Here is a 12,622-nt window from a genome sequence, read left to right on the forward strand (position 1 = left end):
CTGAAGTCCGATCATGGTTCCTTTGAGGGAGAGTGCTGGTATTGACAGGAAGGGTCTGAGGAGAGACTTCTAGTGGCTAAGAACACTTATCTTGACCTGGGTGATTCCACAAGCACCTACTTGTGTAAAATTTTGTCAAGCCATGCACTGTATCGTATGTGAGTTCTTCCTCTTGACAGCCGTATGACTGTTACAGAATGTGGTAGTGGGACGTGACCTGTTTGCAGGACAGATGGCACAGGAAGGCTTTCTGGCTGCAGACGGTCCGGGTGGGGTCCAGACTCATGCTTCCCTTGGGTTGATAGAATCTCTTGGCTGTCCGCAGCTGCTCCCGCATTAGGTTGGTGTCTCCATTACCTTGGCTGCCATGCCCTTCTGACACGAGGAGCCTTGTCTGGGGTCTCGGCTACCCTTTTTTGGAGTGGCACAGTCCTCGGACATAATTGTGCTTCTGGTCTCCGTCTGTCAAGTGTATGTATGAATTGTGTTAGGCTTGGAAGACCTGGTCTTTATCTGGGGGTTAGACAGCCCTCTGCTGTTTCACTGTGTTCTTACGTTTTTGGCTTGTGTTCTGGTGCAGTCTAACCCCTCTTTCCTCAAATTGTTAACGTCTGTTTCTGCAGTATCACTAACCTTACCTTTAATTGTATTATAAGATAAGCATGACTCAAACATGTTTTATTTTTTAATTTTTAAAAATTTTATGCATTTATTAGAGAAGAAAGAGCAAGAAAGCACAAGCAGGGGGGAGTGGCAGAGGGAGAAGGAGAAGCGGGCTCCCTGCTTGGCTCCCTGCTTGCAGGGAGCCCACCAAGCAGGGAGTCCTGGGGCTTGATCCCAGGACTCTGGGTTCATGACCTGAGCCAAGGGCAGACGCTTAACCAACTGAGCCACCCAGGAGCCCCACTCATGAGTCAATACTTCTTTCAGAGTATTAGGATTTTTAAAAGATGAGCGCATGAAAACCCACAGTAAGGGTTTTTGAAATTAATGTCTCATACCCACTTACGTGTTTATTTAGTTTGATAAATCAGAAAGAATTCTAATAATGCCAAAGAGAGAAAAACAGGAGGTTGCTGGTTGACCAGATGAATCTTATTGGAAAAGCACAGAGAAGGGAATTTCCAAGGCAGGTCAGGGTGCCTGGGGTTTTATGTCTCCCTGTTTTTTCCTTGGTTTCTGGGAAGATGGTGGGAAGCTGAGGAGATCCAGCTCTTTCCAGTTCTCTGATTCCTCAGTTACCCAGCCATTTTCCTGACAACCTGGGTACAAGTTTCAGAGCAAACAAATGCCTTGCATCATGTAGAATGCAATTGTATTTTAGGTGTTGTAGGTCGTGTTTCAGGTTGCCATTTGTGCCCCTGCTGGTAGCTTAGATGTTGTGAGGAAGGATCCTACGGTTTGCTAACCTGGAGCTTCCCTAAAGCCATTTCTCTCTTTTGTTTTCTTTTTCTTTCTTCTTTTGGACAGATCTGAAAGTGATGATTAAGCCTTCTTGCCTAGTCACTCTTGTCTAGAGCCAGATTCCTGTGATTCAGAAACCCGGGGGTTAGCCCACATGACATCCCAGGCCAATGTGAAGTCGCAAGGCTGTGTGTGGTCCTTGAGCATTTAAAAAAGTGACGGTGTGAATGCCCTGATTGTCTCCCCAGCCAAGATGTTCCGCCGGGTGCTCACCATCGTGCAGGCCCACTGCAAGCTGGGTTTGACTGCAACCCTAGTCCGGGAGGATGACAAAATCGTCGATTTAAATTTTCTGATTGGGCCCAAGCTCTACGAAGCCAACTGGATGGAGCTGCAAAACAATGGCTACATCGCCAAAGTGCAGTGCGCTGAGGTAGCTGGCTCCTTCCCAGCATGGTCTCCAGGGGGGGGATCTCTTCTGCACCCCGGGGTTCAGGGAAAAGGGATCGTCTCAACTCCCCACGGACAGATTCACAGGCCAGGACCTGAGCAAAAGTACCGCCACCTCACCTGTTGCCTTGGGCCCTCTGTGAGGTCAGCAGTGTCCTACCAGCTCTGCAGGCTGATGAAACAGAATCACTTTCTGGGGGTGCCCTGTCAGTAAGGGCCAAGTTGGGATGGTGACCCAGGCTGGTTTGACTCCAGAGCCCCTGTTGCTGCTCCTCTTCTCTGGGCCTGAGCCTCAGGATGTTCCCGCCCACCCTCACCCTGGAGGGATTCTTGGGAGGTCCTGCGTGGGCAGCCATTTGGTCCACCCCCGTGTCAAAGCCCCTTGGTTTTAATGCCCCCGAAGACACCTGTGGCCTAGATCATTTTATTTCTGAACACGTCAGGAAACACATTGTCCCAATTTGGTTCTACAGTGAATACCTGCACAGGTAAATGCTTAAAGTACACAGTTAAAGGTAAGTCTTCTCAGAGGGAATAACAACAAAAATCCTCTCTAGCACCTTGAAGTGACTGTTACTCATTGGCTAGGGTAGGGTGCCTCTGTTCTGAAAGGCAGAAGGGGGCCTGCTGGGTAAAGGTGAGTCTGAAGAACCTGGGCAGGGAGACTTCATTTGCTGAAAACTTCCCCATCCTGTAGTTGCGTCTTCATACCCAGCACCCATCTTATGATGCAGAGCGGCATCTCTGAGGCCTGTTATTCCTTTCCAGTTGCTTCTCTCCTCCCCCTGCCAGGGTACCCACTATTATGGAAATGGGTTTGTTATTCTCTTGCTTTCCTTTATTATTTTACTTCCTGTGTTCATTGCCCTCACCTATTTTGCCTAGCTTTGCCTTAAAAAAAAAAAAAACTTTATGTAAATATAAATAGGACCTGTTTCTTTATGTCTTTTTTTCAGTGCTTTTATTCCTTGCAGAATGTATTACTTTTTTAATTAATTAATTTATTTATTTATATTTTTTTTATTTTTCTATTTTTTAAAAAAAATTTTTTTTTTTTTAGAGATTTTTTATTTATTTATTCATGATAGTCACACACAGAGAGAGAGGCAGAGACACAGGCAGAGGGAGAAGCAGGCTCCATGCACCGGGAGCCCGATGTGGGATTCGATCCCGGGTCTCCAGGATCACGCCCTGGGCCAAAGGCAGGTGCCAAACCGCTGCACCACCCAGGGATCCCCTTTTTTTTTTTTTTAAAGACTTTGTTTATTCATGAGAGACACACAGAGAGAGGCAGAGACACAGGCAGAGGGAGAAGCAGGCTCCCTGCATGGACTCCATCCTGGGACCCCGGGATCATGACCTGAACCAAAGGCACACACTCAACCACTGAGCCACCAAGGCACCCAGTATTACATTTTTGACGCTGCAAGTAGCTGTAGTTCATTTTTTTTAATTGCTATATAGTATTCCATTGTATAAGTATACAGCAATTTGATATGTGATGGAATATTACACAGCAAATAAAAATAAAATCTCTAATGTTGACAGACATTGGGGTTGCTATGTTGACTATTTAATAGCTTTATCCAAGGTATAAGTTATGTTTCTTAACACTTATTTTAAGTAAATAATATGATTTATAAATTCTGTGATTATAAAGAGTTCTGTGGCCATCCTCACATTCCAGTTTTAGACTAGGACTTCCCACTGCCCCATCACTACCCCAGAAATTTCCCTCATGTCTGTTTGCCATGAATCCTTGCTTCTGCTCCCAGCCCTAGTGAGGCACTCATTTATTTTGTCTCTATTAGGTTGTAGTCTAGTTTTTTTTTTTTTTTTCCCTGTTACGACGATGTTGCTGCACATATTTTTGTACTTGTTTTGAGGGGGTTTGGGTAACTTTTTTCTAAAGCAGTATTCACACTGTGGACTGTGATTCTGTAACAGATGATGACATTGCTTTATTGGGTCATGATCAGAATAGAATAGAATCTACCAGAAAGCATAATATATATTAAGGGTATATGTTATTTAATAAAACTGTGTTTGTGCATATGGATGTTTAGTTTGTGACGTAAAATGATTCAACTGAGAAGTTCACTGCTCTGGCAGATACACCTAGAAATAGCATTTCTGGGTCAAAGGCTATACTGATACTCACTTTATTAGTTGTGTCCTAGAAAACTGTTTTCCCAAGTGTTGTATTGGTTGACATTCTCATCAAGAGTGAGTGAGGTTTTCCACATCTTCTCCAACCCATAATACTATTTTGTTTTCTTTTAATTTTTGCTGACGCATTATGAAAATGGTATTCCTTTATGATCTCAATATATATTTTCTTGCTTACTAGTGATGTTGAGTATCATTTCATATGTTTATAGACCATTCGTGTTCTGTGAAATGTATGATTTTAGAGATTTTACTGAAAAAAGAATTGCTTTGGCTGTAAAGAACTAGAAATTCTAATGAGGACATGGACAGGACATGGCCTAAGAGGAACCAGAAAACAGCAGCAGCAGCAAAACCTGTGAATTTGAGCTCAGCCCAGTGTTAGGCATATAGTGATGGCAGCTGACAGTGTGAAGAAAGGGTCTGTGGTGATCACATAGGGAAGTGGAACTAGTCACAGAATTTGGAGCTTGTCAGTATAGGCTTTATGGCCTGTTCCATACAAAATTTCCAGAGGGTCCTTTTTGTGTGTTCACAGCCTTGAGACCTTTGAAACACGTGGCACTTCGGTATATTTGTGTGAGCTTCCCTTACCTTGCCAGTGGCTCATGCACCGGCCTAGCACAGAGGAGGCCCTCAGGAGTGTTACTGTCATCCTTGAATGATCAAATTGTCTCAGATGTGACCAACGGGACCCACTTCCATCTGGCTTCTGTATCCGTTTGACATGTCCTCATGTCATTCTTTGAGCTCATTCTTTGAGCACTTCTTTGCTTTCTGGCACAGCAAGATACTTTAGGCTCATCTGGTAATTTCCCGACCTATCCTGGCTCTGGAGTCAGCCATTTCTCCAAGCTGCCCTTTTAGTAGACAGTGGAATTTACAACCAAGATCTAGGTGCGAGGGTGTGTTCAGTATTCCTAGGATGTCATTGCTAGGCTGACTCCACAGACAGAGTTAAGAAGTATGTGTGCAGTTCTCCATAGTAGTGCTGTGTGTAGACTTGTGTGTGGAGGGTGGTCTAAACAAGAGGGATCACTTGTACCACTGGCTGAGAATCTGATTTCCCTTACTTGGAGCTGGTGTAAAAGTAATTCCCTGGATATCGATAGATTTAAAAATCTATGTGTTGGGGATCCCTGGGTGGCTCAGCGGTTTTGCGCCTGCCTTTGGCCCAGGGCGCAATCCTGGAGTCCTGGGATCGGGTCCTGCGTCAGGCTCCCAGCATGGAGCCTGCTTCTCTCTCTGCCTGTGTCTCTGCCTCTCTCTTTCTCTCTCTATGTCTATCATAAACAAGTAAAAATAAATCTTTAAAAAAAAATCTATGTGTTAAGAGATAGAGTGTCTTGGTTCACCATTAGGTATTTGATTTGGGGTATATGTGTATATTTATATATATTTTTTAAATTATTTTTATTTTTGTTTTTTTTTTCTTTTTAGAGAGGAGGAGGTGGGGAGAGGCTGAAGGAGAGAGAGAGAGAATCTTAAACAGGCTCCATGCCCAGCTTGGAGCATGATGTGAGGCTTGACCTCATGACTGGAGCCAAAGTCAAGAGAGAGATCCAAGCACCCCTGTTTTGATTTATTTTAAAGCTAGTTCTGCCAAGTGAATGGCCTTCAAAAGTTTCTAATCACGTGATATTTAAAACTTACAAACTGACCCTTGATTCTTTCTGTGTCACAGGTTTGGTGCCCGATGTCTCCTGAGTTTTACCGGGAGTATGTGGCAATCAAAACCAAGAAACGAATCTTGCTGTACACCATGAACCCTAACAAATTCAGAGCTTGCCAGTTTCTGATCAAGTTTCACGAAAGGAGGAATGACAAGATTATTGTCTTTGCAGACAACGTGTTTGCCCTGAAGGAATATGCCATTAGACTGAACAAGTAAGGACTGAGAGGTTGGGGTTGGTGCCAGGCAGCCTGTGTTCCCCGAGCCAGAGTACAGAAGGTGCTTGCTTGTTTGTTTGCGTGTTTTCCTCTCTCAAAGCTTTCGGGAATTTCTTATGAATTGGGTAAGACAGAGGAGCAAGTGGTCAGACTCAGAGGTCAGAGTATATGGAAAAGGGAGCCTGGGTCCCTTAAGCCCAGGGATCAGGGGCTGGAGTTGCACTGCTTTGGTGGGGCACTATGTTTGAGCTGGGCTCCAGAGGTGGGTGCAAGTTGGCATTTGAAATAGCGGCCAAGTGAGCGCTCCGGTGAAGCTGAGGTCAGACTATATGGGCCAGAGGCCAAGAGGGCAAGGCTGACTGGTCCAGCATCCCAGCTGTGGTACTACATCTAGAAAGAGCTTCTCAGGAAACACCACCAATGTCCTCCCCTGCCCACAGTCCCACCTGGATTCTGTGTTAGCACTACTTGTGTAGACACTAAGCTTAGATGGAGAGATGTTGCCTCAGGAAAAAGCATAGTCGAGAAACCAAGGAAAAAGGAAAGGAGAGAATCTTGAAGAGAATGGGTGACCAGAACCTTGGCTCAGGGTCTGTAGCCGCTCATTTTTATGGGCCTCCTTCTGATATCCTTATCCTTGCATGATGGAGGGCTTCGTGAAAGAGGGAAACCTTGATGGAGCTCCCTTTCCCTCTGATACGCCTCCAGAATAATCGAGGGGGTGATTCTGTAGCCTTTCTAATGCAGCTTCCTTCTTCTCTAGACCCTATATCTATGGTCCCACATCCCAAGGAGAGAGGATGCAGATTCTCCAGAATTTCAAGCATAACCCCAAAATCAACACCATCTTCATATCCAAGGTCTGTGTGGCATGCAGGGTGGTGGTGAGACACCAGCACCCCCAGGGCTGGGGGGACACTGGGTGATTTCTGGGGAATGAATTCATGTTTTTGAAGGGACCTCATGTGTCAGTTTCACTCCCGTGTGTCCGCATCTGGGGACAGAGGAATGCTTTCTGACAGGTAGCAGAAGGAACAGATGCAGGGTTTAATGTATTGTGGATGATCTATAAAGTCTGTTGTTGTTGTTGTTGTTTTTTTTAAGATTTTATTTATTTATTCATGAGAGATACAGAGAGAGGCAGAGACACAGGCAGAGGGAGAAGTAGGTTCCGTGCAGGGAGCCCAGTGTGGGACTCAATCCCAGGACTCCAGGATCATGCCCTGAGCTAAAGGCAGATGCTCAACCGCTAAGCCACCTGGGCGTCTCTAAAGTCTTTTTGTTTTTTTGTTTGTTTGTTTTTAAAGATTTTATTTATTCATGAGAGAAACAGAGAGAGAGGCAGAGACATAGGCAGAGGGAGAAGCAGGCTCCATGCAGGGAGCCCGACTTGGGACTTGATCCTGGGTCTCTGGGATCAGACCCTGGGCCAAAGGCAGTGCTAAACCGCTGAGCTACCTGGGCTGCCCTAAAGTCTCTTCATTTGAGATTTTTCCCACTTCTTTTGGGGATATAGGAATTTTAAGTTATATTTACTTATCTAAGTGGGACATTTTCATTACCTATTCTGGCAAAAGTAGGCATTCAGATGAAGTGTCTTTGTGGAGTTGGAGATTGTTGTGGGTCGTGGGCAGCCTTGCTTCTGGCTCCTCATGTGCTTTGATGGTGGGTGATTAATGTGAGCATGATGCAAACTCACGAAGGCCCAGCTTGATGACACTGTTAGCAGCCGTGGTTCAACAATGTAGAGTAGTCCTTCAGATTAGAATAGACCCAAAGCTCAAAATAGATGAGATTTATGCATAAGTGATCATGGCGGCTCAGTAAGTGCCAGACTTGGATGTGCGTTTAGGAACCTTGATGGTTGGAACCTTCGAGCTGAGGCCGCCACCCAGAGCCAGATGCAGCCCAGTGTGGACAGTGGCCCCTTCCAGATCATGTATCCCACAGGTACTGGTGGTTTCATTGACCTCCAATTGAGAGTGTGGATGGTTTTGTGCAGACATGTTTCTGTAGCAAAAAAGAAGAGGGGTCATTTGCAGAGAGTCTGTTGATAGGGACCTCTCATCCCTGGGCCCCTGCAGGCTATACTGGGAATGCTGCCAAGACAGCTGGTGGGGATTACAGGTCCTTACAGCTTCTTTAGGACAGTTTCCAGGAGAATTCACACTAATCCTTGAGGCCTGCCTGCATCCACAGGACCCTGGTACAGGAAGAGGAGGATGGTGATTATCTTTCTACATTATCTACAGAGCTTATTTAAATTCAAGGCCAATTGATTTTTTTTTTCTTTACATCCCAAATGAAAACAAAACAAAACAAAACAAAAAACCTCCCCAAACTCTCAGTTGTTTCATTTCTGTAGGTGGGCGACACATCGTTTGATCTGCCAGAAGCAAATGTTCTCATTCAGATCTCATCTCATGGTGGCTCCCGGCGGCAGGAAGCCCAAAGGCTGGGGCGAGTGCTCCGAGCCAAAAAAGGTAAAGGTGGCCTTACCCTTCTGCTCCAGGAAATCTTTCCTTTTGAACCACTTTGGTTAGAAAGAGGGTAGGCTAAGCTGCCTATGTGTTCTTAGTGGTAAGGTAGGCCCTTGGGCCCCATACATTCTGTAGGGAGAGGTTCCAAAGCAAGGACCAAGATCTGTTTGGCTCTTCTTAGTTCATGCCTTGGGGTTAATATGTAGATCTTTTCCATGGCAGTCACCTGGTTCACATGGGCATCCTCTAAGCTGAGTGCCTGTGTTGGTAGGTAGTAAGAGGGGCCAGGAAGGCAGTGTGTAATGGTATAGACACAGAGGGCTTGGCCACCAGTGACGTGTATGAGCTGAAGCTGGACCCTGGACCTTGAGTCAGGAGTAAGGGGAAAGCTTGGTAAGAGCAACTTGGGCAGCTGCAGATGGCTTCCTCACACACCACCCAGCAAAAGTCCCGTCTTGTGTGGCAGCTTGCTGCAGAGGTGTCACACGCTCAGTACGTGAGGACATGCAAGAGGTCAGAGTGTCTCTGTGGTCACTGTGGTAAAAGGGCCCAGACCCTAACCATGGGCAAGGCAGGCACTGACACTGCTGCTTAGAGATGGCCGGGGTTGTTCTCCTAGGCCAAGCAGGCCCGAAGACCAGGACACAGGCCTGTCCTCAGGGAATCCACTTTCCTCTCTTAGGAGATGCTTGAGTGTCAGAAACAAGGTTAGTGTGTGGTTGTTGGAATCGTACCATATTAGAATGTGTTTAAGAGGCAGCCAATTGTATTTAATATGGAGACAGGGCACATTAGTAGAAATAGCATGCACTTGGGCACCTGGCCAATTTTGTGGCCTTGCAGGTAGTTTGCCCCTGTGAGCCTTGCTTTGCCATCCAGAGTACAGGTGCCATCCTGTCTTGCAGGGCTGTTGTGAGGAATAAGGCTTGTGTAACAGAATATTGGAAGCTACTGGGTAAAGTGCAGCTTTTATAAACTGACCAGAATATAATCTGACTAGCATATGTGAGCATAATTCATAATATATGCCCTATCACCTCCCAGAAAAGAAACACATCTAACTTGAAAACCACTTTGAATTTGAGTAGGATTTTGTTTTTGTTTTTTGAAATACTGTTTGATATAAGGCATTTGGCTGCGTTCTTCGCCTCTCTGAGCTCTTGTAAGACTAAGAAACAATAGAATTCAGAGGCAGTACACAGGTACTGAGTTTGCTGACAATTGAATTGTGAAGCAAAACTCTGCAGATTGTCCAGAAGGATCAGGTTTTATAGGCTGCAGTATTTTCTGTCCTAGTTTCTGTGATGAGTCTGTTCTATGTTTTCTCTCTGAGCTCTTTTTTCTTTTTTTAGCAACTTTATTGAGATAGAATTCGCATACCATACAGTTGGTCCATTGGAAGTGTATAATTCAGTGGTTTTTTTCTTTTTTTTTGAGAGACTGAGAATGCGTGTGCCCATTGAGGAGGTGGGGGAGGGACAGAGAGAGTCTTAAGCAGGCTCCACACCCAGTATGATCACATGGCCCTGAGATCATGACCTGAGCCAAATTGGACACTTAACCAACTGAGCCACCCAGGCACCCCCAGTGATTTTTTTTTTTAAATGTAATTGCAAAGTGTTTAGCCATTACCACAGGCTATGTTTAGAATATTCTCATCACTCCAGAAAAGAAACCCTTTCGCTCTGGCAGTCACTCCTTTCTCCTTCCCTCCCAGCCCCAACTGCAGGCAATCATTACTCTATTTTTACCTTGACGAACGTGCCCATTGTAGACATTGCACACATACAGAATTGTGCAGTCTGGGCCCTCTGCAACTGCCTTCTTTCGCTAGCGTGACATTTTCAAAAGGGTCTTCCCTATTAGCAGGTGGTAGTACTTTATTCGTGTTACTGCTGAATGATCCTCCATTGTGTGGGCATGCCACATCTAGTTTATTCATTTTTCTGTTGATAGACACTTGGATTATTTCCACTTTTTGGTTCTTAGAGATATTGCTGCTATGAAATTCATGTGCAGATTTTGTGTGGACATATTTTTTCAATTCTTTTGGGGATATATCTAGGAGTAGATTGTTGCATCAGCTGTGGTCTCTGTTTAACATTTTAATAAGCTGCCAGACTGTCTTCTAAAATGGCTGTACCATTTTACACTCTTACCAGCAATATATGAGGAATCCAGTTTCTCTACCTTCTTGACAATAGCTGTGATTATCTTTTTTTGATTCTGGCCATCCTGGGGAGTGCCAAGTGGTACTTCATTGTGGCACCAGTGTATTTCCCTGATGACTAATGATGTTAAGTGCTTTTCATGGACTTGTTAGCCGTTTGTCTATTTTCTTTGGAGAAATGTCTGTTCAGATGCTTTGCTCTTTTTATAATTGGGTCATTTGTCTTTTCATTATTGATTTGTAATAGTTAATTTATACAGTCCAGATACAGATCACTTATCAGATACATGCTTTGTAAATATCTTCTCCCATTCTGTAGGTTGTCATTTTACTTTCATGATGATGCCATTTAAAGCACAGATGTTTTTAATTTTGGTCAAGTGCCTAAGCACAGTCAGGGCCATCAGCCCTCCTGACTGCAAAGCTCTCCCACTGCATTACACTTGGCCCTCGAATAACACAATTTGTACTGTGAGAGATTTTTTTGATAACTGTAGTTCAGTACTGTAAATGTATTCTCTCTTCTTTATAATTTTCTTAATGTTTTCTCTAGCTTACTTTATACTAAAAAATAATATGTAATGCATATAACATACAGAGTATGTGTTAATCAACTGTTTATGTTGTTGTTAAGCCTTGCAGTCAGCAGTCGGCTGTGAGTCGTTAAGTTTTGGGGGAGTCAAAAATTACATGTAGATTTTCAACTGTGCGGGGGGAGGGTCGGTACTCCTAACTCTCATATTATTCAGGGATCAGCTGTACTTAATTTTTGAGCCTAGAACCCTCGGTTCCTGGCATTTTGACAGCTAATGTTGTCCTTTCTCCTTCTCTCTGTTAAGGGATGGTTGCTGAGGAGTATAATGCCTTCTTCTACTCGTTGGTATCCCAGGACACACAGGAAATGGCTTACTCAACCAAGCGGCAGAGATTCCTGGTAGATCAGGGTTATAGCTTTAAGGTATGTATTCATTGATCTCCTATCAGAATAGAACCAAGAATTTCTTTGTACCCATGCCTCCAGGGGAAGGTAAGAACTGCTATTGGCACCAGTGTGGGAAAAAGCTCAGACAGGCACAGAACATTAGGGCATTGGAAGCCCTGCCTCAGGTTCCCTTTATCTCGCATAAGTTGCCAAGGACTTTAAGGAAAGATATTGTGCAAGATCCCTTCCTGCCCCCAGCTTCCTATCATAGTGAAGGTCAAAGAATGGGGCCTCTGAAGGCTTGGAGTCTCTACTTGTTAATGTTTTACAGTTGTCTTGTGAAAAGAGTGTTAGTTGTCAGTGGGGAAAATGTGCTAGCCTCATAGAACCTGAGATCCTGCAGAAATGTGGCCATCACTGTGCTCCCCTGAGCCCCTTAGAGTTACTTTCCTGCACCAGCAATGGTTGTCAGCCAAAGCTTTAGAATTAGCCATTGTTCACATACTTGATTTATAATACCGGGAAGGCTCTGTTGAGCTGCCCCTCCAGGTGGCCCAGGCCTGAGTGGGCCTCACATCAGAGCTGTCCACAATTGGCGGTTGCATGGTTTGGGGATCCTAAAGCTTTGGCTGACTTCCATTGACTGATGTGTTTGCTTTCTTTCCTGTTGACGCACATGGTAAGTTTATGTCAGTATTTAAGGTCCTTAAAGATTTTTATTTGTGGGGCTAAGTGGGGGGTGCTGGAAGTAGAGAACTAAAAGGGTGCCCCTAGAACATGTAGGTTCCGCATTCTTGGTTTGCAAGAGACTACAGGCTGCCTGTTCAGATGCTTCTGATTGTGTCTTTTTACAAGTTGGTGAGTTCCTGTTATTAGCCAGAGACAAGAGGTCAGGGCTGTCTAACTCCTCCTTTTTTAGCCAGCAGAGACAGCTTCACACTTCTCATGCTGGGCCAGAGGACAGGATAGTTGACCATATTTTGGAGGATTTGTGTGATGGCCTTTATATGTATCCGTAAAAAGTATGTGATGAAAACAGAATTCATACTTCCTGATCCTGGAGAGATCAGGGGTGATATCAAGGGCGAGACAAGAGATCAAGGGTGAGACAAGCACCAAATCAGGGAGTGTTCTGGG

General features: G+C 44.7%; 1 protein-coding gene across 8 annotated transcripts in view; it reads left to right on the forward strand.

Annotated features, from left to right (window-relative positions):
* The window catches only part of ERCC3 (ERCC excision repair 3, TFIIH core complex helicase subunit), a 56,791-nt gene that overhangs the window by 11,231 nt on the left and 32,938 nt on the right, over window positions 1-12,622 (forward strand). For all 8 annotated transcript variants that reach the window (XR_013359003.1, XR_013359004.1, XR_013359006.1 and 5 more), the window contains exons 9-13: window positions 1,653-1,837; window positions 5,708-5,910; window positions 6,677-6,773; window positions 8,279-8,396; window positions 11,403-11,521. Coding sequence is in view for 4 of the 8 variants with exons in the window: in XM_077861284.1 (XP_077717410.1) it covers window positions 1,653-1,837; window positions 5,708-5,910; window positions 6,677-6,773; window positions 8,279-8,396; window positions 11,403-11,521 (722 nt within the window). In the remaining 4 variants the exon portion in view is untranslated. The remainder of the gene's footprint in view (window positions 1-1,652; window positions 1,838-5,707; window positions 5,911-6,676; window positions 6,774-8,278; window positions 8,397-11,402; window positions 11,522-12,622) is intronic.

This window comes from Canis aureus, chromosome 20, assembly GCF_053574225.1.
Source record: "Canis aureus isolate CA01 chromosome 20, VMU_Caureus_v.1.0, whole genome shotgun sequence".
Lineage (NCBI taxonomy): Eukaryota > Metazoa > Chordata > Mammalia > Carnivora > Canidae > Canis > Canis aureus.